General features: G+C 38.9%; 1 protein-coding gene across 3 annotated transcripts; it reads right to left on the bottom strand.

Annotated features, from left to right (window-relative positions):
* Nucleotides 1-1,541: 1,541 nt before the first annotated feature.
* On the bottom strand, nucleotides 1,542-21,760 carry LOC120787385 (vascular endothelial zinc finger 1-like). Of its 3 annotated transcripts, XM_040122990.1 has the most exons (7): nucleotides 21,535-21,760; nucleotides 14,831-15,585; nucleotides 12,455-12,524; nucleotides 11,729-11,897; nucleotides 8,735-8,776; nucleotides 7,969-8,034; nucleotides 1,542-7,783 (listed from the first exon to the last, which is right to left on the bottom strand). In XM_040122990.1, exons 1-7 carry the CDS (start codon nucleotides 21,565-21,567, stop codon nucleotides 7,416-7,418), a joined length of 1,503 nt encoding a protein of 500 aa, XP_039978924.1. In that variant the 5' UTR covers nucleotides 21,568-21,760; the 3' UTR covers nucleotides 1,542-7,415. The 3 variants fall into 3 exon arrangements, with proteins under 3 accessions (XP_039978924.1, XP_039978925.1, XP_039978926.1); XM_040122991.1 differs by lacking the exon at nucleotides 7,969-8,034; XM_040122992.1 differs by lacking the exons at nucleotides 7,969-8,034; nucleotides 8,735-8,776.
* Nucleotides 21,761-22,685: the final 925 nt, after the last annotated feature.

The following is a 22,685-nucleotide window of genomic DNA, read 5'->3' as shown; positions in this document are numbered from 1 at the left end:
CTTGAAGGGGACACGCAACACAAAACCAAGTGGACAGAGACACCTGATAAGCTTCATCTGCAACATTTGAGCTGTTGTTGTGGACCTGTATTATGACCAGCTTGGACATTTTACCTGGCCTAACTGAGCCTGGACTTGGTGACCCTGGATAACCGGTGTTACAGAGTTGGTTATCAGCAGCCCAGTTAACTCTGGGTTCAGTAACACATCTATGATGTGTTCACATGAAGGAGGTGAAGTTCATATTTACCAACCAATCACATGCAACACTCAAGAGTATTTAATATGAGATAAGGTAAAACTGTTGATCCACATGGGGAAATTGGCTATTGTAGTGGCATAAAGTTAAGATGCAACACAAATCAAAGAAACAATACAGAAAAACGTACAGTATGGATAACTGGGAATTATACCTTTCTATAGCTATGTATATGATAAGCATTTTCAACAAGTAGTCCACAATCAAAGAATGGGAAATACACTGTCTGTGTATTCATATGTTCTTCTGTTAAGAAATAGACCATTATATATAAAAATGTAAGCAATACAGACCAAAACAGGTAAATGTGGGGCTGTTACTGCTGCCAAAGCTGAAGAGGAGAACTTCAGATAGCCTGCGTAAATATAAGACTTCAAGGAAATAAATCAATTCTTGATAAAGTCTGTCTGAAAAAGGTGTCGTGTATACTGTAATTTACTGGAATTTAATTCATTTTGGTGGGACATTTTCATATTTCATTCTAAATCAGGCGGTGATTCGCATATAGTACATCATATTACATTATAGACATAATCTTATGTAGCCTAGAGTCTAGACTATGTTAAAAAAAAAGTTGCCTCCAGTTTCAGAATCAGATAAACAGCATTGTTCCGTGCAGGGAAATTGCTTTCTTACAGTTGCACAACACAGAGTTAGGAAAGAGGAAGCAAAAAAGTAAAAACTACTATAAAATAGTAATAATAATAAATACTCTTAAGTGTGGGCTGCAGTGATGGAATTATAGTGTGGAAACTGCAGTTTCTACACCCTGACAAGACTCAAGGATCCTGTCTAGGGATGTACCCAGTTAGGCATAATTAATGTGTGTGAATGCCATTCATTAATACAATAAACTTCAGCATACATCCTGTTAGAACAAGCAAGACTCAAATCATGGTTGTGGAGATGGTCTACTTATTTGTAAAATGTCATTGTTGCTTTATTTTTTTGGTCATGATTATTATCACGTCATGGAATACTTTTGTCCATAAGTCCACTCTTCTGGTTTCAGTCTTCCAAACAGATTTTGGAGGAAAGCTGCGGGGATTTGAATTTCTTACACTGGATCTAAGGGACACAAACCGAAGCGGGAAAAACTGCTCCAGAAAAAGTTAACCGGTGAACTGATATCCACATACTTTTGGCAATACAATGTCTATAAAATACACATGTAGTGTGTAGGTAAGCTGGATTCCTTTACATTGTACAAGCAGCAAATCCTCGCTCATATAGATGTCAGTTAACTGCTGATTCTTCAACAAAGACACTTCACACAGCCCGGAACGTTTTCCAAGGTTTAATAGTTAAAGAATGAAAAAACACCGAAATGTTTTTGTTGTCACATACAGACCATGATTTGGCACAAAATCCCCAACAGTCCACTCTGATAAGCAATGTCACAGAGGCACTTTCGTCATGAGCAGGCCAACTGTGAGCCAGTGAGCCGATGAAGACAGAGGAGCCTGGAGATCAGAAACACCCATACACACCGGGGACTTCAGGAACCATCTTGGCATTCCAGAAACCTCAGCTAAAGCTAGGAAAAGCAACTAAAACCAGAAGAGAGTACATCTCCCCTGATCTAGACGAGTGTCTTGAGTGCGGGGGGTGGGGGTATGTGGGTCAGTCCGGAGATTCAGGTGAGATGGACAGTACTGACTTTCCTCTATGGCACTCAGCATGGACAGTCCACAATCATGTTTTATTGTTTTCTTTTATTTAGACAAACCCAAATAAAAGGCACATAAAACATTGCTCATGTTTACATAATTATTCTCAATGGACATACATTTAAAAAAAATGTAGGAATGTTGTACCTTTCTGCTAATCAGAAAGCCTAGCCTTCGTATATACAAAAATTACCATTGTTAATGTTCTAATACAAAAAGATTTATAAAAGGTTATTTTCTTCTTGCATGTGTCTGTCATAACTAACATGTCCTCTGAACTAAATGGTTTGTACAAAGATATACATTCATTTGCCTTCACATCTGCCAAATTCATCATACAAACTTCACAGAAAATTAAAAAAAAAAAAAAAAAATCATCTTCCAAATCATTATTTGGCCAAATAAATGTTTTGTTTTTCACATTAGGTTGGAGTCAAATTAAAAACTTAAACCACATGGTTAAATGTCACTGATAAATTTACACGACCTTGACTTAAATGAAGATCTCAATCCATGTTTCAAGGTTGTTCCTGAAGTACAATATGATAACTTCACAATCATTAGGTTTACAAAGAATAAAAACAAAAAGCTAATCACAAAGTAGTTTGGTTGCCAGACCTGTGGGGCCCTTGGCCGTCTGAACTGATGAAGGCTTCCTTCACAAAACTATTCCATCACACAGCACATCTAGAGCAGGAAGCATCATCGTGTGGAAAAGTCTTGCAAAGTATTTCAGGCACACTTGTTTACGGCCACTGGAGAAGGACAAATGACGCCACACACTTCCTTTCATCCTAATTTTTTTTAGTGTTTTCTTTTTCATAAAAAGTCGCTAGCCTTCTAATAATGGTTGTTGAACTCAAACCTACTCGGGACAAGCTCAGTCATCCACATGCAACATTGGAGAAAAAAAAATTAAAGATGGGAAATGAATCAATTTCAAAGATCATAATGCCATTCCAAACTAGAGCATTTCCCTTGGTTTACAGAGTAGGCATGCATACAGTGAAATTAATGGGCCAAACATCTGGGCTGCCAAAATGCAGATGTGGTCAGGTGAGCTGTAAAACAAACACCAATCATTGTCTCATTCCATCAAACTGAAATGCCCTTGTTAAGTACCACTCTTCTGTAGTGTGCACATCCTACAGTTTGCTGCAAGTGCTTCAGAGTCCCTGCACTGAAATAAGGCCCTTAACTACAAACAGGCTTCACATCTACAAACTAATTCACACACACACAGCCAGGGAACTGTGGGACAGTATGCGAGCCTGGTGCAGGAACTGTTGGGGCTGAGATCACAAAAGAGACTTGTTAACATGTTCACTCCTTTGACCAGTCACTGTCCATGGGCTTGATCGTGACAAGCACAACACTCAAATCTATTCAAGTGGAATTCTGGACCTAGTGTGTCCTGTAAACTTGTTTCAATTTGTTCAAGTTCAACAAACTCTCAACTTGAGCCACTTCACAGTCCTAACACGGGGACTATAGGTAGAGCTATCGGAAGATAAAGTTAACTTTTTTATGCAATTTTTCTCCCTGTGCTCCATTAACGGAAGGTGTCGAGATCGTGTAACAGCATCTAAAAACTTCATATTTCACACAACTACTTCTGTCACTTTTCATGTGAACAACCAAGTGTGGCACCATGAATGTCTTCAAGGAGAGACTGGCTCAAAGCAAGAGCATTTATCCCCATTTCTGAGTCATGGCATCGAGACTACATGGATACACCCAAGATAGATTTTTGTGAGAGAGATCTGGCTGTAGGTTGAAGTAAAGAGGCGAATGGAAGACCTTCATCTGCTGTGACATTAAGCTCTGCTCTGCCATCAAAGTGTCCACTTTCAGGATCCTATTTATGTCAGCCGAGTGAACAATGAGTACATGTACTTGTTTGTGCCACACAAAAAGACTGTACTCCATTATGGAGTACAAGCGGAATCAGGATTCATTAGACCGTTCATCCCTGATTGAGATGATTCACTGGACCAAACAGCTTTGTTTGAGTTGACAGGAGTGGCAAGAATTCATATTTTCTTCTGATATTTGTCTTTGTGCATCACAATGTAGTCTTAGCTGTCTCAATGTAACAGGACTGGTGATTTTGCAGTGGCCCAACCCACTAAATGTCTCCCAAAGTCATGTAGTGAGTGACCCCCTACCCAAGTTTTGATAGAGGTGTCTTGTTTTCTGGCCCATTCACTGTTTACCTCTGTGGTTGCCACTGAAAAGGGGCAGGGGTTCCACAGTCTTGATGTTCAAACCAAAAGGCATGTATGAAAATAGAATTGTTACATGCACTCATTTATGCAGCAACATGTATACAAATACCCACACACACGGAGAGGTGTAGGTCTGTAAATTATAGTGGCAAGGTTACATATATACTTGTCACTGAGTTTACAGGGTTGCAAGTTGTCAACCCTTGTGTTGCTTGGCAACATGAATAATGCTACTTCAACTCTGACATCTCGCTCTTTCAGGTACACCTGAGCTTTGAACAGAAAAACATCTCCTCCTTTGTGATCACAGCCTCAATTTTCCAGTAAAGATAAACTGCCAGGATAAAAAACAATAAAATAACAATTACAAATAAACAATGAGCTATGCAAGTGAGATCTACAGAGAAAATTCAGATTAAAAAGGATAAGGCTGGAATTATCTTTTGTCTTATAACTGACAGTTTCCCTGAAGAAGCTTTAACCAACGGGTTACTCCTGATGACAGTTCTGACCTGTTTAGCTACAGCCTGATATTACTAACCCTGTGTCATAGAACTCTGTTTTCAAAAAACTAATAAAAATACAAACGAGCCAAACCGCTGCACTGTGTGACAGGTTTCCTTCAATAAAATAACATGAGCAGTGTGTATTCTGCAAGAATTCTGTGGCTTTTAGTAACTGAAGAGTAGCACCTTGTGGAGCAGATGAAATGCGCTGGCAAGTAGTTTTGGGTTTTCACTTCTTTGTTGGTCTGACAGTCTGAGGGGAATAAGATACAATCAAGTGTTCATCTCAATAAGAAGTATGTCAACCAATTCAATGGTATGGCTCCTTCAAGTATTTGCATTAGTTTTTGGACAGCGATGGCGTTCTACACTATTGGAAGCATAAGCTATATCAAGCCATATCTTGACAGATGTTAACTGTTAGTAGGTTTAATTGTTGGTTTTTGGCCTTTTATGGGATTTGCTGATAACAAAAAGAAACTGACACCAATCCTATCCTTTAATTAATCTCTACTACTTTCTCTGTCCTCTCCAGGATGGACGGCCACATCAGTGGTGATATAGGTCTTGCATTGCTGGCCTGTGGTAAGTAGAGAGGTTCGCTCTCCCACAGGTAAAAGGCAATAAAATAGTGTTTCATATTTACAAAGAAATGGTCAGTGTAAATTGTTGAACATGGTTGTGAAAGACTATTCTCAGTAACCTTCCTGAGTTTGACTGACAGCGATGGGATCCTATACCTGCTAAAGTAAACGATCTAGCCAACTGAACATACCACAATAGGTAACTCTGGGACTGCTTTTGTAGCACAGAGTCGAATGGGACACTGTGTTGCTCTTTTGACCTCTACAGTTAAAAAGTCCTCAGTAATCGAAATTTAAAATCATTTGAATTTGAGAATACTGCCATTTTAAGGGCAAAACCTAGGGGACATGCATTCAGTACGAGACATTTCCTCTTAGCTGTACCTTCAACTGTCATGTCCAGATATAAATACATAAAAAAAATTCTAAACAAATGTCACAGATAAACGTGTGTAGAATATCCAGCAGTGAGGAGTGACTGGTTTCCAGCAATTTTAAAATACAGTTATGCAGGGAGTTAATGGTTGATGGATCTAAACAGCCTCTTAACCATCAGTGAAATCCACAATATCACTCACCCTCCCCCCGAATGGAAGCTTTGTTTTTTTTGTACTTGAACTTTAAAATACATTAACTATTAAATACTGATAAGTCCACTAAAATGACAATAGGAAAAAAAAGAACATGAAACAAAATTTCCTCAAGAGGAAGCATTTAAGAACAACTCTGGCAATACATTTCCATTTAAGGAGTTGTTTAACAATGCCTAAGGTATAGTAAGGTATCACGCATCACCCATGTTTTAACTCAGACACCCAGTTGAAGAAATCATTTTCAACTGGTCACTTTTACAAGACCAACACTGTCCTTCAGTGGCTAAACAGATACGAAAGAATTTCTGAAAAGGGCTCTAAGAGTGTTTGCCTCTCCACAGCGTATGATGTGTTTACTGCCAACACTGCTGCAATGAGCCAGCTAACCCTCAACTATCTGTCATAGTCAAACAAACTGCCCAAGTTGGTAAAAAGGGGTAAGCAAGGATAACTACAAATAAAATATGGATGAACATGTAGCATCTGAAAATGTTATAACTGCCCAATAATTTAAATCATGTTGAAGTGGAAGAAAATACTCTTTTGGTTTGAAAATGTAATGAAACCTGCTCATCAGTGCTGCAAGCAGTTTAACATTAATATACACATTATCGCATTAAAATGCTGCAAAAGGTAGAATTATTATTGCAATAACATAATGGGTATTGGGAAAGATGCAACATTTGAACATAAACTGGGTAAGCACCAGTACATGTTGGCATCTACTGTAAAATTAGTCCATCAGACAAAGTCCCAAAGCCACCCCTCCCATAACAGTTTCAGTGGTGGTAGTAAAAAGGGGAATGAGGGGTGGCTGCTTCACTAATTTCATTATTCTGACTTTCAAAAGAAAAATATTTCTCCCTTGATGGTTTAAAAGGTTTTCCATTAATCATTCAAAATATATAATTCAGTGGGAAAAACTATTCTTAGAAAATCTTTGGTATAAAATGGTCATTATTTACAAAGAATAACTGTAGCCCATGGGGTCACGTCATGTTGACATGTGAAAGAAGTTATCTAAAATGCTCTGTTGTCTGTGACACCATGCAGGTAAGGGCAGTCAAGAGGTAACAAATTCAATATCTATCTGAGCGTGAGAATTTATTCTTGACTTTGGAGATATGAGTTTGACAAAATAAACTGAAATTTAGTACCACCTGCTAGCTTTTTCAGAGCTTTCAACTGTGTATCGTGGTCTGGATCAGCAGATTGAGAGTGGAGGCCAATCGCATCTGGTGCTAAAGACCATCTTTGAACAGACACAGGGGTTACAATCCTCCACTCCATCCCACCCCATATATTCACCTGTTATCACATGAACGAGCTCCATACTTAGATCAAGCAACGACAGCTGTACAACAACTACAAATACAAATAAATGCTAAATTATGACATAATAAGGATTCCTGCAAGTAACAATCATTGTTTACTATCTATGTGTTTGTATTTTATTAGTTATCAGCTTTTCAAATGTAATGCACTATCAACCCATTCAGAGGGCCATTGATATGACAGGCTCATCGATTATTAGGCAGTTAAAACATTATCTGCTGTTACATGAGCTAAAAAGCTCTACCAAGGAGGTGAGGAAGGCAAAACTTGGGATAGAAAAGGCATGCTCTCCATGGGTCTCATGGCAATGTTGAGTGGCCCAGTGATATTCATGGGCATGGGAGTGGTTATAGCAACTGGGTGCGCGATATTCATGTGTGCCGTTGTAGGGATGTTGACAGAGGCCAGGTTCACAGGCCCTGTAATGGTGACAGGGTGCTGCAGGTTGACCGGTGACGTGATGTTGACCGTGCTGGTGGCGATGTTCATCTGAGCAGCGATAGTGACGGGGTTGCTGGCATTGCCACCACGGTTCACAGCTGAAGTGATGGCTGCCGAGTTTGTGACTGGCGTCGTGGTGGCCGAGTTGTTGTGCACGCTGTTGGCATCTGTGTTTAAAAAGACAGAAGAGTAGATTTAGGGCTGGTCAAGTTTGTAGAAATATACTACCCCTCCAAAAAAAGGAAAGCCAACAGCCCTCTCAGTTCCTTGGCTGTTTAGCTGGGTCACTGAAAATGTCAATACATCATTAATACATTATGTCAACTGTGGTAATATTGTTGAAGAAACCTACCTTTGTGAGAGTTGTCAATTAGGACTTGGAAGGAGTTATTTAAAATCTCTCCTACCGTCAACTCACCTGAGGGGTAAATTCAAAAAGCAGGATCAATAGACTAACCAGCTAACTGTCTATTTGCTTTAATTCAAAACTTTTATTTTAAACAGCAACACATTATCAAGGACATCTTAAGCTCCGTGTATGCCTAAGGCTGGATTCACACTACACTGCAGGACTGCCAATTTGACCATCTCAGATGAGTTCAGGGCCAGCACATCACAAGGTAACTGTCTACTTGTCTCACCCATGCAGCGAAATAGTCGACTCACTGCTGGGTCATTTCTGATCCAATCTTACCTAGGAAATCCTTATCTTTATCAAACATGTTTCCTATTATAATTGGTAGTTCTGAATAGTAAGTGGGTGAAAAGGTGGATGTATCAATCAGGTCAAAGTCAAGACAGAAATGACAGCTGGGTAATGCAATACGGCCTCTGATGTAAGGTCAGGTAGTGTGCATCTAGCTTAAGTGTTATGGTCCAGTTTGTGGTTAATTTGAATGATCTACTGATCCTGCTTCATGAAATTTAACCTTACATTAGCAAAACTCTACATCTTCAAAACAGAAACACCTTAATTACACCAGTCCTCAGAGAAAAGAAATGCTTGTGTACTTGAGTGACATGGTACAACGTGAAGAAAAACTGGCCACTTATGTTTTGCGGTTTGCAGAAGTTAAAATTGAGTGTTAAGGGGTTTCTGCTACTAGCTACTGGATTACCTTTTCGTGGCCCTGAGTGGTTCCACTGCCAGTCACTTATGCCTATTCAGAAATACAGACACATATGGGGTTACAAGAGCACAGGGCAGCAGTGCTATCTGGGAGTCATCTTCAACAGTTGGCATGGTCAAGTTGTGTGTATGTGGGGTGAGGATGGGGTGTTAAATATTAAACACTTATTATGGGCTTCACTGTTTTTAGTGGGGTCAGAAAAACAAAAACCCTGTTTCTTTTCTTTGATAACTATCTCTGAAACCAAGGTCAGAATACCAAACAAATATTCTAATCACTTTATGATTAAAAGCATTTGGGACATAAAATGTTTCAGTTTAGTAAATGATGTTTTACTAAACTGTACTGTAGGGGCAGCCATCATGAAAAATTTTTAAAAAAACTCTGTTTCTGGATGAAGCTGTGGCTCATTTCAAGTTGGGAGTTGCTTTAGTCACTTCAAAGGGATATTATACCACAAAACACAGAATGCAGTCACCAAAATGAATTAGTTTACATTTACATCAATTGTGACATCTAATCCATTTCCCCTCATGAGGGGATACTATACTGATTTAGTACTGCCCTTCCATAAAGTTGGCGAATTCACAAAATACAGATTCAAACCAGAATTACCGCCTCAGGGTTGTATGCCTCCGCCAACCAGTCAAGTTGCAGTTTACATCCATGTCTGTCCAGACCCATGTAATATACAGTTAGGTCTATAAGTATGTGGACAGTGACACAATTTTCGTAATTTTGCCTCTGTTTCAAAGTCATTGTCTTTGTGTACAAAGCCATCAAGATGTGATCGAAATGTAGACTTTCAGCTTTCATTCAAGCAGTTTAACAGATATCACAAAAACTGTTGATGATTTACAGCCATTTTTATACATAGTCCCCCATTTTCAGAGACTCAATAGTAATTTGACAAACAAACCTAATTATAAATATATGGATTATTTTTAATACTTGGATGAAAATCCTTTGCAGTCAATGACTGCCTGAAGTCTGGAAGCCATGGACATGACCAAATGCGTCCAAATGGATGTTTGTGCCAAATGTAATGAAATGCCCTCCAGGCATTCCTGATGTATTGCGTTCACAAGTATGGGACAGACGTGAGGTCAGACACGTGAGATATTGCGTTCATAAGAATTGGATTGACGGACAGACTACCAAAAATCAAAATGCCCTCAGCCACGGCTGTCACTGGTGTGGAGGCATAAAAAAAGAATTGTCACAATCGAGGTAGCAGAGTCCGAGATATCCTGACTTGTAGTACTTCTAATGGCACCCGGTAGAGCACATGCCTCCGACATGGCCAAATTTGACAAAAATGTTAAAGAAAAGTTCATCCCTGGCCCAAACCCCACGCTCCATCAAGTTCAATGCAGACAAATAAACAAACTAACCAACAAACACACACAAGTGAAAACATAACCTCCTTGGCTGAGATAATTACTCCCTGGTGTATTATGAAGGTATATTAGGGAATCATGGCTTTACAAATGTTAGATTTTATTCTCAGACCTCTTTGTATAGTGGGACTAGTTCTTTTGCTGCTGTTGTTTTTTTCAATAGTTTTACGAGAATTGTGCATCAGCAATTTAGCAAAGATGAGGTACTCAGATATTGAGAGTTGAAGACCAATTAAGCAGTATTTGAGAATATGAATACTCAATCATGGAGAGCTTCTTTCAGATATTTTTTTTGGAGCAACAAAACCAAAAGAATGCTGTTTTAAAAGTACGTATGTACAGCCAATCCAACCACAGGAGCACAAGTAACAAGTTTAAGGTTTATTTTTGTGAGTATTGTGTGTGATATAATGGTCAAAAAACAATTAATTTCAAACCCTTTTTATTGATATGTTGTAATTTAAACTCGGTATTAAATGGCACTAATTGCAACTATTTCTGTCAGATGAGCTACAGGCTCATTGGGATTTCTCCATCAACAGGAGCCATGGACTGAGCTAACGTGCATGCACCAATACCACTAGCAAGAGGAAACACAGGAGCTATTCGCCAGTTACAGAAAAAAATATTTCTCTCTCATGTCAGATAGCAGTTACTTAATAAAATTTCCTTTGCTCGTTTGTGGCATACTTTCAACTCAGATTAGGACTTTATACTTTCAAGGATTAGACACCATCGTCACACTAGCAACACATCAAAACTGTACATTTACATGACCATCATCCAAACAAAAAGGTATGTTATGAAGACTAAGTGACAATACATCAAGTTTAAGATTTGATTTAAATGCTCAGTAAAGTAGTGGCTTTAAGCATGTGTATCAGTTTAATGAGAGTTAAGCGAGGGAGTTTTCAGACAGACTTTAGCCCTGCATGAAAAAAGGTAGTTGTAGTTATATAAAAAGCTTTTTTATCTTTTTATTCTCACTGTCATCTTTGAAAGTCATGTATAACTTTGTTCAAAGGAATATAAGCAAGTGGTGTTAGTATTAAAAAAACAAAAATATTCATGACTCAACAACCTTGTAAGTGGAAACTCATGTAATTGGAAGGGTCATCATTAACAGTGATTGAGAAACAAAAAAAAATAAAAAAAATTAAAAAAACGAATGAGGTCAGCAGTTGTATTCTACAAAACTGCCGACACAAATTCATTTTCCAAGAAACCAGTATCAGAACTGTATTACAAGTTGACTGCTGATGATGGCAGAAAGTTCAGTTAGGGCACTGACTGGAGGAAGAACTAACTTTTGAGCTAGCCATTGAGGCAGTGGTAGTCTGTAGTTCAGTTCCACTGTACATTAAATCACTACTGGATTAGTGGGGTACTGACAGAAAATCTGTATCAGTATCATGACAAACAATATATCCAATGTGTTAAAGGCATTTGGGAAGTTTACATGTGTGTGGCTGCAGTGTTTTCGTGTACAGTTTAAACTTGGATATTGTTGAAGCATTAAACTAAAAAAGTGGGCAAAGTTGTCAGGAGCTTTACGAGAAGTAAAAGGAGGCATGTGGCCTACCTTTATTGTTACATGGGTTGCTGAAGCTGGCCTGGCCATGCGTCTTGAGGTGACTTGTGATGTAGGCAGCACTTAGCATTTTGCCACAGATGTTGCAGGTCACTTTGCCTTCATGCCTGATCATGTGGGAGCGCAGACGGTCTTTGGTAGCGAAGGCAGAGGTACAGGCCTGAGAAAGAAAAACAGTGAAAATTGTATTTTTCTCTTAACACCTGAGAAACCTAACCTTGTGACTAGAATTCTTGCATCAACAAATTTGAAGCTCCTTGCTTGCAAAAAATGTTCAATATTTATTAATGCTTTCTGATACGAATCCTTGTCAAGCTCATGCTGCCTTTTATTTTCTGTTGTCAAACTCTGTCTAGTTCATGGGAGTCATCAGTGATCCGCAATTTATGTTCTGTCACAATCTCTGGACTGACTTAGCCACTACAGGACATTAACATTGTTGCTTTAATGCATGGGAAACTATTCTTTTCCACTGAGCAGAACTCTGTACTGTGAAACAAGCAAGAAGTGTAATGTGAACTTTACAGAAACTTTAAGAACTCTACCAACAGTAACTAGGTTGTCCAACTAGTAGCTTCTGGGATGGCAGTTAATGTTGTCTGATCTTATCTGGTCTTAAGAGTTCTCAATGATGGTGCTGTAGGTATCAATAATGACAAGTCTAAACGTAGCGCAAACATATACAAGCAATATTGCAGAGAGGAGACTGATTCTTACCGTTACTTGGCACTTGAATGGTCTCTCTGAGGAATGGACATGCTTGACATGACAACTTAGGTGATCAGGTCTGCAAAGTGAGATGAAGACCAGGGGAAAAAAATGGAAATCCTTTAGCTGTAGCTATACTAGTAAGATCATTCCATTCACGTAACTGATTAGGGCTGGGTAACATGGCAGTGACAATGCTGCTGATCATTAAGTTCTTTCAACAGCCCCTACTTTTTTGTTGTTTACAGCTGACTTAATTATTACAGCAGATTGATGACCAAATAACACAAAAACAGTCATAAATTTCAATGGAACTACAGCTAATTGTATAATTTCTGACCACATTAATTACAGAAAGACTACGGGAAAACCTAGTATATGGCTCGCCTGCCCTTTATGTGTTTGTTTCTCTCCTACTCTCTGTGTTCACATATACAGTATTTTAATACAGCTGAATTCCCGGTAAAGCTGTCCTCATTTCAATGTTTTCTCTGTTTCTGTTGTCTGATAACGGAACAAGTATGAAATGGTGACTGCAATGTAGTCCATTAAGACTACATGTTAACCAGCAGTCACTTACAAGCCATTTCCAACATGCTGCTCTGCACTGTTAAAATCCTGATTTTATAACAATGACATCATCTGAGAGAATCACCATACACATAAGTTAAAGACGACGGCTGTGCTATGATTTGGGCTATATTTACTTGTAAAATGATCATTCAGAGAGAAAGTTAGAAGCTCATTCACGTCTGCGTCAGCTGCTGCTGTGGTCAATTGAATGAGACGCATGGAAAGTTTTGTGTGTGAAGGGAAAGCCTGACCTCGCCCTCAAGGAGAAATACTGGTGACTCTTATACAGAAAGTATTCAAGGTTTGTCCAGAAAGTCACTAGTCACCCCCTTAGCGACTTCTCATCACAAGAGCACCTAACTTTGTCGTTAGGTGCTCTTGTGATCGCTAAGGGGTTGTGAAAAGTCAGTAAATCTAGCCAAAAAAGCACTAAGTTGGCAACAGTACCTGTGAACGCCCCCCTGATGATGCAATTGAAACCATGTGCACCAACTCATTTTGAATGAGTTGGGAAACTCCAACAAGCAGCCGACTAACCAGTGGTGTAACGTCAGCACTCAAGTCAGGTAGCATTCGACTGACCAATGGTGTAACTCACTCACTCACATTTGCATTTATAGGGCAGGCCCCATTGTAGCGGTCCAGCCAACAAAGATACTAACTTTATTGTAAATTATTTGCTGAATACACCCAGGCACACTATGAATACCATTAGGTTTATGCAAAAATTACATTAGCTAGACCTAACTTTTCTTTGTAGTTATGTTAAGCCCAGCTTATAAGAGCACATAACAGTCTTAAAAACAAAAAAGTAATGCTTTACTCTGTACAACCAGAGCTTGCAATTTTTGCTCTCTTTACTTACGTTTTTAATAGATATGTCCCGAGCCCATAGATCACTATCGGGGCCAACTGCAAAAATAAAGTTAATTAAAATCCAATTCTTTCTATACTTCACTCTATTGTGTTTTGTCCATCTCAGTCTGCTAGCGTTGCAGTGCCTCTCTCCTTTGTGACAGCACTGCAAGTATTTTGCTTGCATGACGAGTGAAAATTAGAGTGTGTGAATGTGAAAAATTATTTGTGTGTACCAGTGCAAGTGACTCTTAGTTTTGATGGCCAGATAGGCAAAATAAAATTACACAGTTTTGCTACACTCCAATTCCACCACTCTTTCATTAGCAAAGATCAGTGTACAAAACATTAAGGTAGCACCCTGAATTCTGTGAGTAACTTGTTAACAGGTCAAAATTAAATGTGTGTGTTTAAAGTGCTCAGCTGGTGTCTGTATTCAGCCAAAGATCTTTTGTGAGGGAAGACGCTCCACTCTATAACATCACTGTACAACCACAACTGGACTGAGAGTTTTTGTGGTTCGAACACCTCCAACAGAATAATCCATCTTCTCTCAAGCAGATTGTATCCCATCATTGTCAGGAATCACATTTTCCAGTTAAACTCTCAATTATATCATATCGGTTGTCTACAGCTATTTTTTTAATGCGTCAAATACATTTTTTTAAATGTTGATTAAATATGTAAGTGTCAGGTCACAATCCGAAGATACCCAATTTTTAGGGACAGAATCAAATCAAAAACCTTGATTGGGACATCCCTAATTTTTATACTTAGATGATTTAACATATTTTTCATGAAAAACATCAAATATCAAGTATTGCTTTTTCAAATAAATATAAAATAACTGTCCATCATTGAAAATGGTAGGCTTTTTTAAAATCAACAAATGTCCTAAAGTGGAACAACTGTGTCTCCATATACCATTCAAAAAGTTCAGAAATGATGTCCACATACCTGGAGAAGCCCTTCCCACAGACAGAACAGATGTAAGGCTTGTGAACTCCACCATCATGGGAGCGGACATGGTATGTCATGCGATCCTTCCTCTTGAACCTCTGCTGGCAGATGGGACACTCAAACGGCTTCTCGTCAGAGTGCGACAGCTTGTGGCGGTTAAGGTGATACACATCTCTGAAGGCTTTACCACACATGTCACAGCCATGATTCTTTTTCACTGGCTTGGGGGGCTTCTTAGGGATGCTCTGCTGCTGTTGGTGTTGCATTGGGGTCATGATACTAGTGCCTGTGGATGTTGATGTGGTGGCTGTAGTCAGGATACCAGCTACAGTAGTAATGTAAGAAGTGTTTCCACTATTCTCACGTGGTACAGTGGATATGAGCGGCACCATGGTGGGAGCACTTTGTGTCTTCTTAGGCCGCGAAACCATCTTGATGCCGGTGTGGCAAGACTCGTGCCGTCGCAGGTGGTAGCTGTCCCGGAAAGCCTTGTTGCAGTAGCCACAGATGAAGGGCGTCTTTGATTTAGGCTCCTTTTTAACCACAGCAATCAGAGGCCCACCACCACCTCCTCCCCCAGTCCCACTGGCCACATTGTCTTTAAGAAGTTCTGCAGCACTGACAGGGGGTTTCTGGTCCAAGGGAATGGGCAGCACCGGTTTCTGATCAGGTGGCTCCGTTCCAGAATTAAGCAAAGGCAACAGGCTGTTCCCGGCTACTTGGTGCTGGTGATGCAGAGCCTCATTGGCCTGCTGTAATGAGAAAGACAAAGCCACGTTAAAGGTTAATAAACATCCCTAAACCGCATATGAAAAAAAGGGCCAATAGAGTGGAAGAGGATATGTTACTGATACAGAGTGTAGAAGACTGACTGTAAGGATGGCACGAAATATTTGGTCTATCTTAATATATTTACAGTTATATAAAGTTTTCGTAATTTTGCCTCTGCACGACTCCACGATGGATTTGAAACAAAGCCATCAGGATGTGATTGAAGTGTAGACTTTTAGTTTTAAATCAAAGGGTTTAACAAAATTATCGCACTAACCATTTAGGAATTACAGCCATTTTTATAAATAGTCCCTCCATTTTCAGATGCTCAAAAGTAAATGGACAATAGACTGACAACCAGTTTCATGTTTAGATTTGGCCTGTTCCCTTGTTATTTCATGACAAATTGAGCAGATAAAAAGGTCTTGAATTTGCATTTGGTAGCTGTTCATGGGAACTCTCAATATGCGGTCCAAAGAGGTGACGATGCAAATGAAGGAGTCCATCATCAGGCTAAAAATCAAAACAACCCCACCAGACAGATGGCAGAAACTTTGGAAGAGGCCAAATCAACAATTCGGTACATTCTTAAAAAGAAGGAATGCACTGGTGAGCTCAGCAGCACCAAAAGGCCTGGAAGAGCACGGAAGACAACTAAAGTGGTTGGCAGCAGAATTCTTTCCTTGGTGAAGAAAAAAACCTTCATAACATATAGCCAGTTCAAGAACACACTTGAGGACGTAGGCGTATCAATGTCAAGAAATGCCTTCATTAATGTAAATACACTTGTAACACTCAAGAACAGAAAGGCCAGATTAGACTTTGCCAGAAAACATCTAAAAATGCCTGCCCAGTTCTGGAACAAGATTCTTTGGATAGATGAAAACAAGATTAACTTGTACCAGACTTCAGGCAGTTGATTGGAAAGGATTTTCATCCAAGTATTAAAAATACAATTACTTTTGAGTTTCTGAAAGTGAGGGACTATATATTAAAAATAAATTAATTAATTAAAAATCGCCGTAATTCCTAAATGTTTAATTCAATATTTTTGTTAAACCCCTTGAATTAAAGTCGAGAGTCTACACTTCAGTCACACCTTGATGGCTTTGTTTTAAATCCATCGTGGTGGTGTACAGAGGCAAAATTAGAAAAACTGTCTCCATCCAAATACTTCCAACCGTATCTTGGTTTCCCTGTTTCCACATATATACAAAACAGTATACAGTATACAAAACAGTATAGTAACCTGTCAGAAGGGCTGCGTGTTAAACTGGACTGCACTAATGGGAAAGGCATCTAATATGTCTTTGTGTACATAAAAGAAAGCTGAATATCCCATGCTTCCCGAAGGTAGGATTTGTTGGAGGTCAATTTATGTATTAAATTGAATTAGGTTGTATGAGTCTACCTAAAAAAACAGTAACTCTGTACATCATAGAAAAATTTTTAAAAAACATACATTAGCAGTTTCTAAACAGTAGCACATCAAACCCATTGTGCCCCCTTCTTCATTTGAATAAATAGGAAAATAATCTGTGTGTGAAAGTATTATAAGTCTCAACCCACAGGAAGCAGTTCAGCATCGGATTCAGTGAACATTCACCTTCTACAATAGCTCCAAACTGCAACTAAACTGGCTTGAGGAAGGAGAATGTAAGTATGAAAAGCCAAAATAACAAAAATATTGTAGACAATAAAGAACTGAAAAACGTGGCCCTCAAATAAATAAAGCAATGAAAGGCACAGAAAATGCAACCAAAAAGCAGTATTAAAAAAAAAAAAAAAAAAAAAAAAAAAAAAAGTGAATAAGGAGGACATCTTAAGTCTGCAGCTGCTGGCAGGCATTGTCCGATTGGTCATGGCAGATCCCCAGTGGGATAGGACGAACAGAAGGTGGGGGCTTGTATGAATATTTTGGCCAGAGAGAAAGCAGAGATTCACATTGTAACCAGCAACTTTACAAGAGGTCATCCCACAGCCTGGAGATTGAGACAGCCTTGTTCTTTTCTGTAATCATCACTGGGCAGGGTTAAAGACCTGACCCATGGCTTTTCAGGTTCAGCCAAGCATCCCAACCCAGTCAGTCGAGGGGGGGGGGGGGGGGCAGGGTCCCAAGTGCTGCTTTTCCCCAGTGTTCTTTTATGGACAACACAAATCCAAGCGCTGATGCACTTATGGCCCTCAGAATTGGAGGAGCGATTTCAGCTGCCGACCACGTCCCTACTTAGTGCAGGCGGCCACAGTATGTGTTTTAGCATGGTGGAGAGAGCTGGGGGCCGTCACAGGTTGTCGACTCGCTTTTATATCCGCCACACTGTAGCAGTACTCAGACAAGAGTCATTACTGCAATTAGCATTTCTCCAAGCATATGTGTATGCAAGTCTGAGACGCCCAAATGCACACTCTTTCTCAGCAAGAAAAGGGAGCGCAGCCTGCTGTTCTATCACGCTGCTCTGATGATTTTGATACAAATCTGCTGTGAAGGGTGAGGTCCCTTCCAAGATAATCGTACTGAAAGAGAGTTAGGAGCATGAAAATTAACAAGAAATAGTACAAATAAAACTATTCTAGTCATTGTTTTATTTCCACTGCAAGGCGGGGTATGGATTCACCATGTCAGAGTCCCATGATAGAATGTTATGTCTACAAATCTGTCTTTGAGTGATGTTGTTATATGTATATACTGCCTTTCAATTGCCTCTATGCAAACTTCAGATAACAACAGTTATGACTAAAACTAAAACTGATTTAAGATTTCATCTCTTAATGAGAGTTTTTCTGCTTCCTTGAGAAGTATTTCTTAGATATTAATTATGCTTCCAAAGATGTTTCTAAAAAATCTAATAATGGTACAAAAAGGAAATCACAGCTCTACAAAAATATCTTCTTACATACAATATGGCCAAAAGTTTAGATATAAATAGCAACATTTGTGGAGCAGTCCCCATTGTACCATTGCTTGACAGCAACACCAAACCATTCAAACCCCATCATAGCAAAGCCTACAATATCAAGTGAAGTTCATTAGAATGTTGCCTTATCAGATACTTCATAACATGAGGTGAACCAAGTTGACCATCAATGATAAGTCTCCTAATAGTCTCCTTGTCTCCTACAAACCAGCTCAAGGTATTCTGGCCATGTCTGCCACTAAACCAAACTGTCACTATAAAAGGTTTTGCAATAAACAGTATGACAAATACCATGGCGACTGAAGCTTCATGAAATCAACTACTGTGAGTATCTACGGGCTGTGAACCTGAATTTCCAGTCAGATTAACAGTCTGAAGTGTGAGATCATAACATTTCAACATCAGATTGTTTAAAAAAAAATACTTTTTGCTATTCTTTAATAGACAATGATAGGGACTGGCCACTGGAGCATTTCCAAAACTCTGAGGGACAAGAGAGACTGCTGGTTTAATGGTGGCAATCTGGTTAATAAAACTATTGTTGACTGGGTCTTGCTGACACATTTATGTATTATATCAGAAATTGAGAAGAAGGGATACAATGCATGGAATGAAAAAGTCAAACAAACCATCATCATTTAAGAATAACCAACAAGAAGGCTGCAACAATAGTGACAGAGCCCAACACAAAAGATTGAGAAGAAATACTTTCTCAAAAATGGGCTGTAGCACAAAGGGAAATTTTGGCATTTGAACACACCATATTACGCTCTGATCTGCCATAACTAACCATCTACAAATGTGATCAGGCATAGAAAAACTAACTATTGTAAATTACCCCACTAAATGCATCACCAAGCATAAATAGAAGATACATTTATTCAGTAAACATTAGCCTCTTAATAGTCATTCTGTCAATAGTAATAGTGAAACATTTCTAAAACCGTTTCTAAAACGTCAGATTCTGTCAAGGCTGCAACATGGTGTACAAAACAACTTTAGGAAAGAGGTAACCTGGAAGTTCCAGAGAGTACTGCGGTAAGAAACATCCAATCACAGAACATTACATTCCACCGCCATGCCAATAATGCCACCAGTTGAATTAGGCTAGATGTTAAGTTTTATGGAGATCACTGGGTAAGTTGAGTAATTTTAATAACAGGGAATCCTGTAACGATTCTGGATCAGTTCAGTGGCTCTGGTGCAGTCGTTTGTTTCTCACTGCAGCAATCAAACATTGCAAAATCTGCTAGAACTCTGATTACACAGCTCTGGCTACTAAGCCCTCCAGAGCCAAGGCAGATGAGGTTCATGAGAGGTGGAGTATTTACTTTACTTCACAAAACTGAATTAAAACATAAAAACAATGGACATACTATAACCTAATAATATCAAAAAGAACCTCTGGGTTCTGTGTAAATATTTATGTCACGAATAACAGTAACCCTTAAAATTAGAATTTTTTTAAAGAGTTTTTTTTCCTGTAACTACTGTGTGTATATTCACTTCTCAAATTTATAACCATCATTAATAGGATTTAATTTGTCAAAATACAACTTTCAGGGAGCAAGGGAGACTATTCTAACTATTACGATGTTTAAGCCTTCCAGGGAACTGCAATGCAATCGCTACATTCTGCAATAATTTCATATTTTGTATTAGCAAAAATGTTATGAGTTTTGGCAGGTACTGGCAAAAATTAAAAAACTGGACACATATTTTAGAGTCAGTTGGTGATAAAGCAAGAGATATTCTTGTATTGCCCAAAAGCCTCTGATATGCAGTAGAAATAATTGTACTATATTGTAAGTAGGCAGAAAAACATTTCGCACTAACTGCACTCATACAAGCAGCTTCTGTATGTCAGGAGCAGAACCAAAACCCCATTAACACAAATGGCAAGTCAAGACTGCTTTGCTGACCAAATTTTAATTTATTTGAGGTCTTCTACTAAACTCTGCATACCGTTTAGTAGATTTACTAACCGTTCTTAGCAGGCATTTTTCGTAATAAAATCTCACGCCCAAGAATACTTTACACACCGTTACTTGCACACCAATCGTGAGGCAGGATTATAAAGGGAACATTGAACTAAACGAACATTGTGCACAGGATGTGTCAAACTAATGCGTGCCTCCTCATGATTCAGAAATGTTCTCAAGACAAGTTGCACGTTACACTATGTTTTTCAAAACAAAAGGCCATATTGAAACTTTAAAGTTACGTGGTGGCTGGCGTAAAGAAGTTTAAGTGTCGGGTCAATGGTGACAGAAGGTTTATTATAGATTACATTCTTGTTTGTAAACCGTGGCTCTATATTTGTGGTAAAATAGGAGAGTATGGATTCTTATGTGTGCTTTAATCGCTGCTGTCCGCGTGCTAGACAGCCTTCAATTTACAATGTTAGCGTTAGCTAACTTCTCGTTAACGAACGGTTGTAACATTAATGTTGGAAAAAAAACGTTCCGTTTCCTTGCTTCATTAACAGAATTAAGTTTGGAACTCACAATAAATCACTGCCTACCAAAACTCGTCATCTATACTGTGGCGCAGACGAGAAAAGTATCCTGGTTAGCTAGCCTATTAGCCAATTAGCTTAGCATACCTACATGCAGTAGCAATAGCTCGACCTACTAGCTAGTTTGCTAGCGCGCGCATCAATAGCAGTGGTACCAGAAATTTACTCCACTGTAATTTTTGTACCAATTGAGACAAACCCCACAATATCATAAAATACAGAGTTCGAATAATTTAACCAACACGAAGGAGGCGGCCTTGGTATCTCCGTAGACCAGACACAGCCGGAGGTCTCGGGTTCGATAAAGCTGCTTAGCAGTTTGCTACAGCAACCCACACAGCGGAGCTAGCAAGCGGGCTAACGCTAACACCTTTGTTTTGCTTGGCTAACTCTAATTCATTTCTGAAAGTGATATAAAATATTTGGCTAACAACATTTACGCCATTTCGAATACGTTTATGCAGTTTCTCAGACTATTATTCTACTGTGCCACTTACTTGAAATAAAAACGTACTCCAGCTCGGTTCCATTGCAACACTTGGGCTAAAATCTGCAGGAAACCTACAAGGAATCTACAACAAAGCAGCTAAACATGGCAGCTACAACTTCCTGTAACCCCCAGGGCTGAACCAAGTCCAGATGACTTTTTTAGGACGTCTGGACTTTACAAGAAATGTCTTTTCAAACATTTCCCGTTGCATCACAAACCCCTTCCAAGAAACACTGCTGTCAGACCAAAATGAAAAATAACTTTCGATACAGATAAATATAACAAATGACGTAAGCATGCATTCATAAAAATAACTGATTTAGACAGAAAGATAATCTCATTTTGTACTAAAACATATAGTACTCGGATGATCAATTCTGTCTTAAGAATTCTTTAACGAATGGAACGTACTTTCCATTTAGTAAAGTAATGAGGAAAAAACTGAGAAATATTGACTTCATCTGTATACGTGTGCAAGCAAACTTCAGGCAGTTGCTTAGAGGAACAGGTGTAAAGGTAGTAACCTATAAGTTAGGTAAAAATAGCTGTCATGTTCGTTTATGAATAGTTATACAGTTAAGTTTAAACGTTTATTTTAAATATGTATGTCTCTACAAGTGCCTGGATCAAATGCTTGACGTCATTTTTCACGTATATTTATTTTAGCAAGGTACACATCCAGTTATTGGGTAGCAACTACTTTTGTTCTGATTTATCCATTATTGTGCAATTATTTTCTCAATTAAGCCTCAGTTAAGTTGCCAGTTAATTTTTTGTCAATCGAATAATTGATTAATCTGCTAATTGTTGCAGTTTTCAATTTCAAAACGCACTAGCACCTTCCTTGCCTTTAACTGTGTGTTTCTGCCCAGAAAGCTGTCACTTGGGAGACAGCAAGGACCATATGAAAGTTGTGCTATTAGTCTGTGAGTGGAAAACTGTCAGTGGTTGATGTTAATATTTTACCATTTCGGAAATATGCTGATTCACTGAAGGATATCAGTCTCATATTTGGGCAATAAGTACAGAGCTGAGGAGTCAGGGCGTGGTTAGACTATGAGGCAGGGGGAAACAGTTAGCTTGGTTTTGTCTGAAGTAGTTCATAACAGCCTATGGCCAAGCCAGCAAATTTGTGAGGCTGTACTTTGGAACAGCGGT

This window comes from Xiphias gladius, unplaced genomic scaffold (assembly GCF_016859285.1).
Source record: "Xiphias gladius isolate SHS-SW01 ecotype Sanya breed wild unplaced genomic scaffold, ASM1685928v1 HiC_scaffold_1472, whole genome shotgun sequence".
In the NCBI taxonomy this organism is placed as follows: Eukaryota; Metazoa; Chordata; class Actinopteri; order Istiophoriformes; family Xiphiidae; genus Xiphias; species Xiphias gladius.
This window is presented reverse-complemented; position numbering and strand designations above follow the sequence as displayed.

Coding starts and splice junctions, on each gene's coding strand:
- LOC120787385 (XM_040122990.1), bottom strand. CDS start 21,567: ATGGAACCGAGCTGGAGTACGTTTTTATTTCAA. Junction 15,586..21,534: donor GGAGTACGTTTTTATTTCAA/GTAAGTGGCACA, acceptor TTCTCATTACAG/CAGGCCAATGAGGCTCTGCA. Junction 12,525..14,830: donor TGTGGGAAGGGCTTCTCCAG/GTATGTGGACAT, acceptor CTCACTTTGCAG/ACCTGATCACCTAAGTTGTC.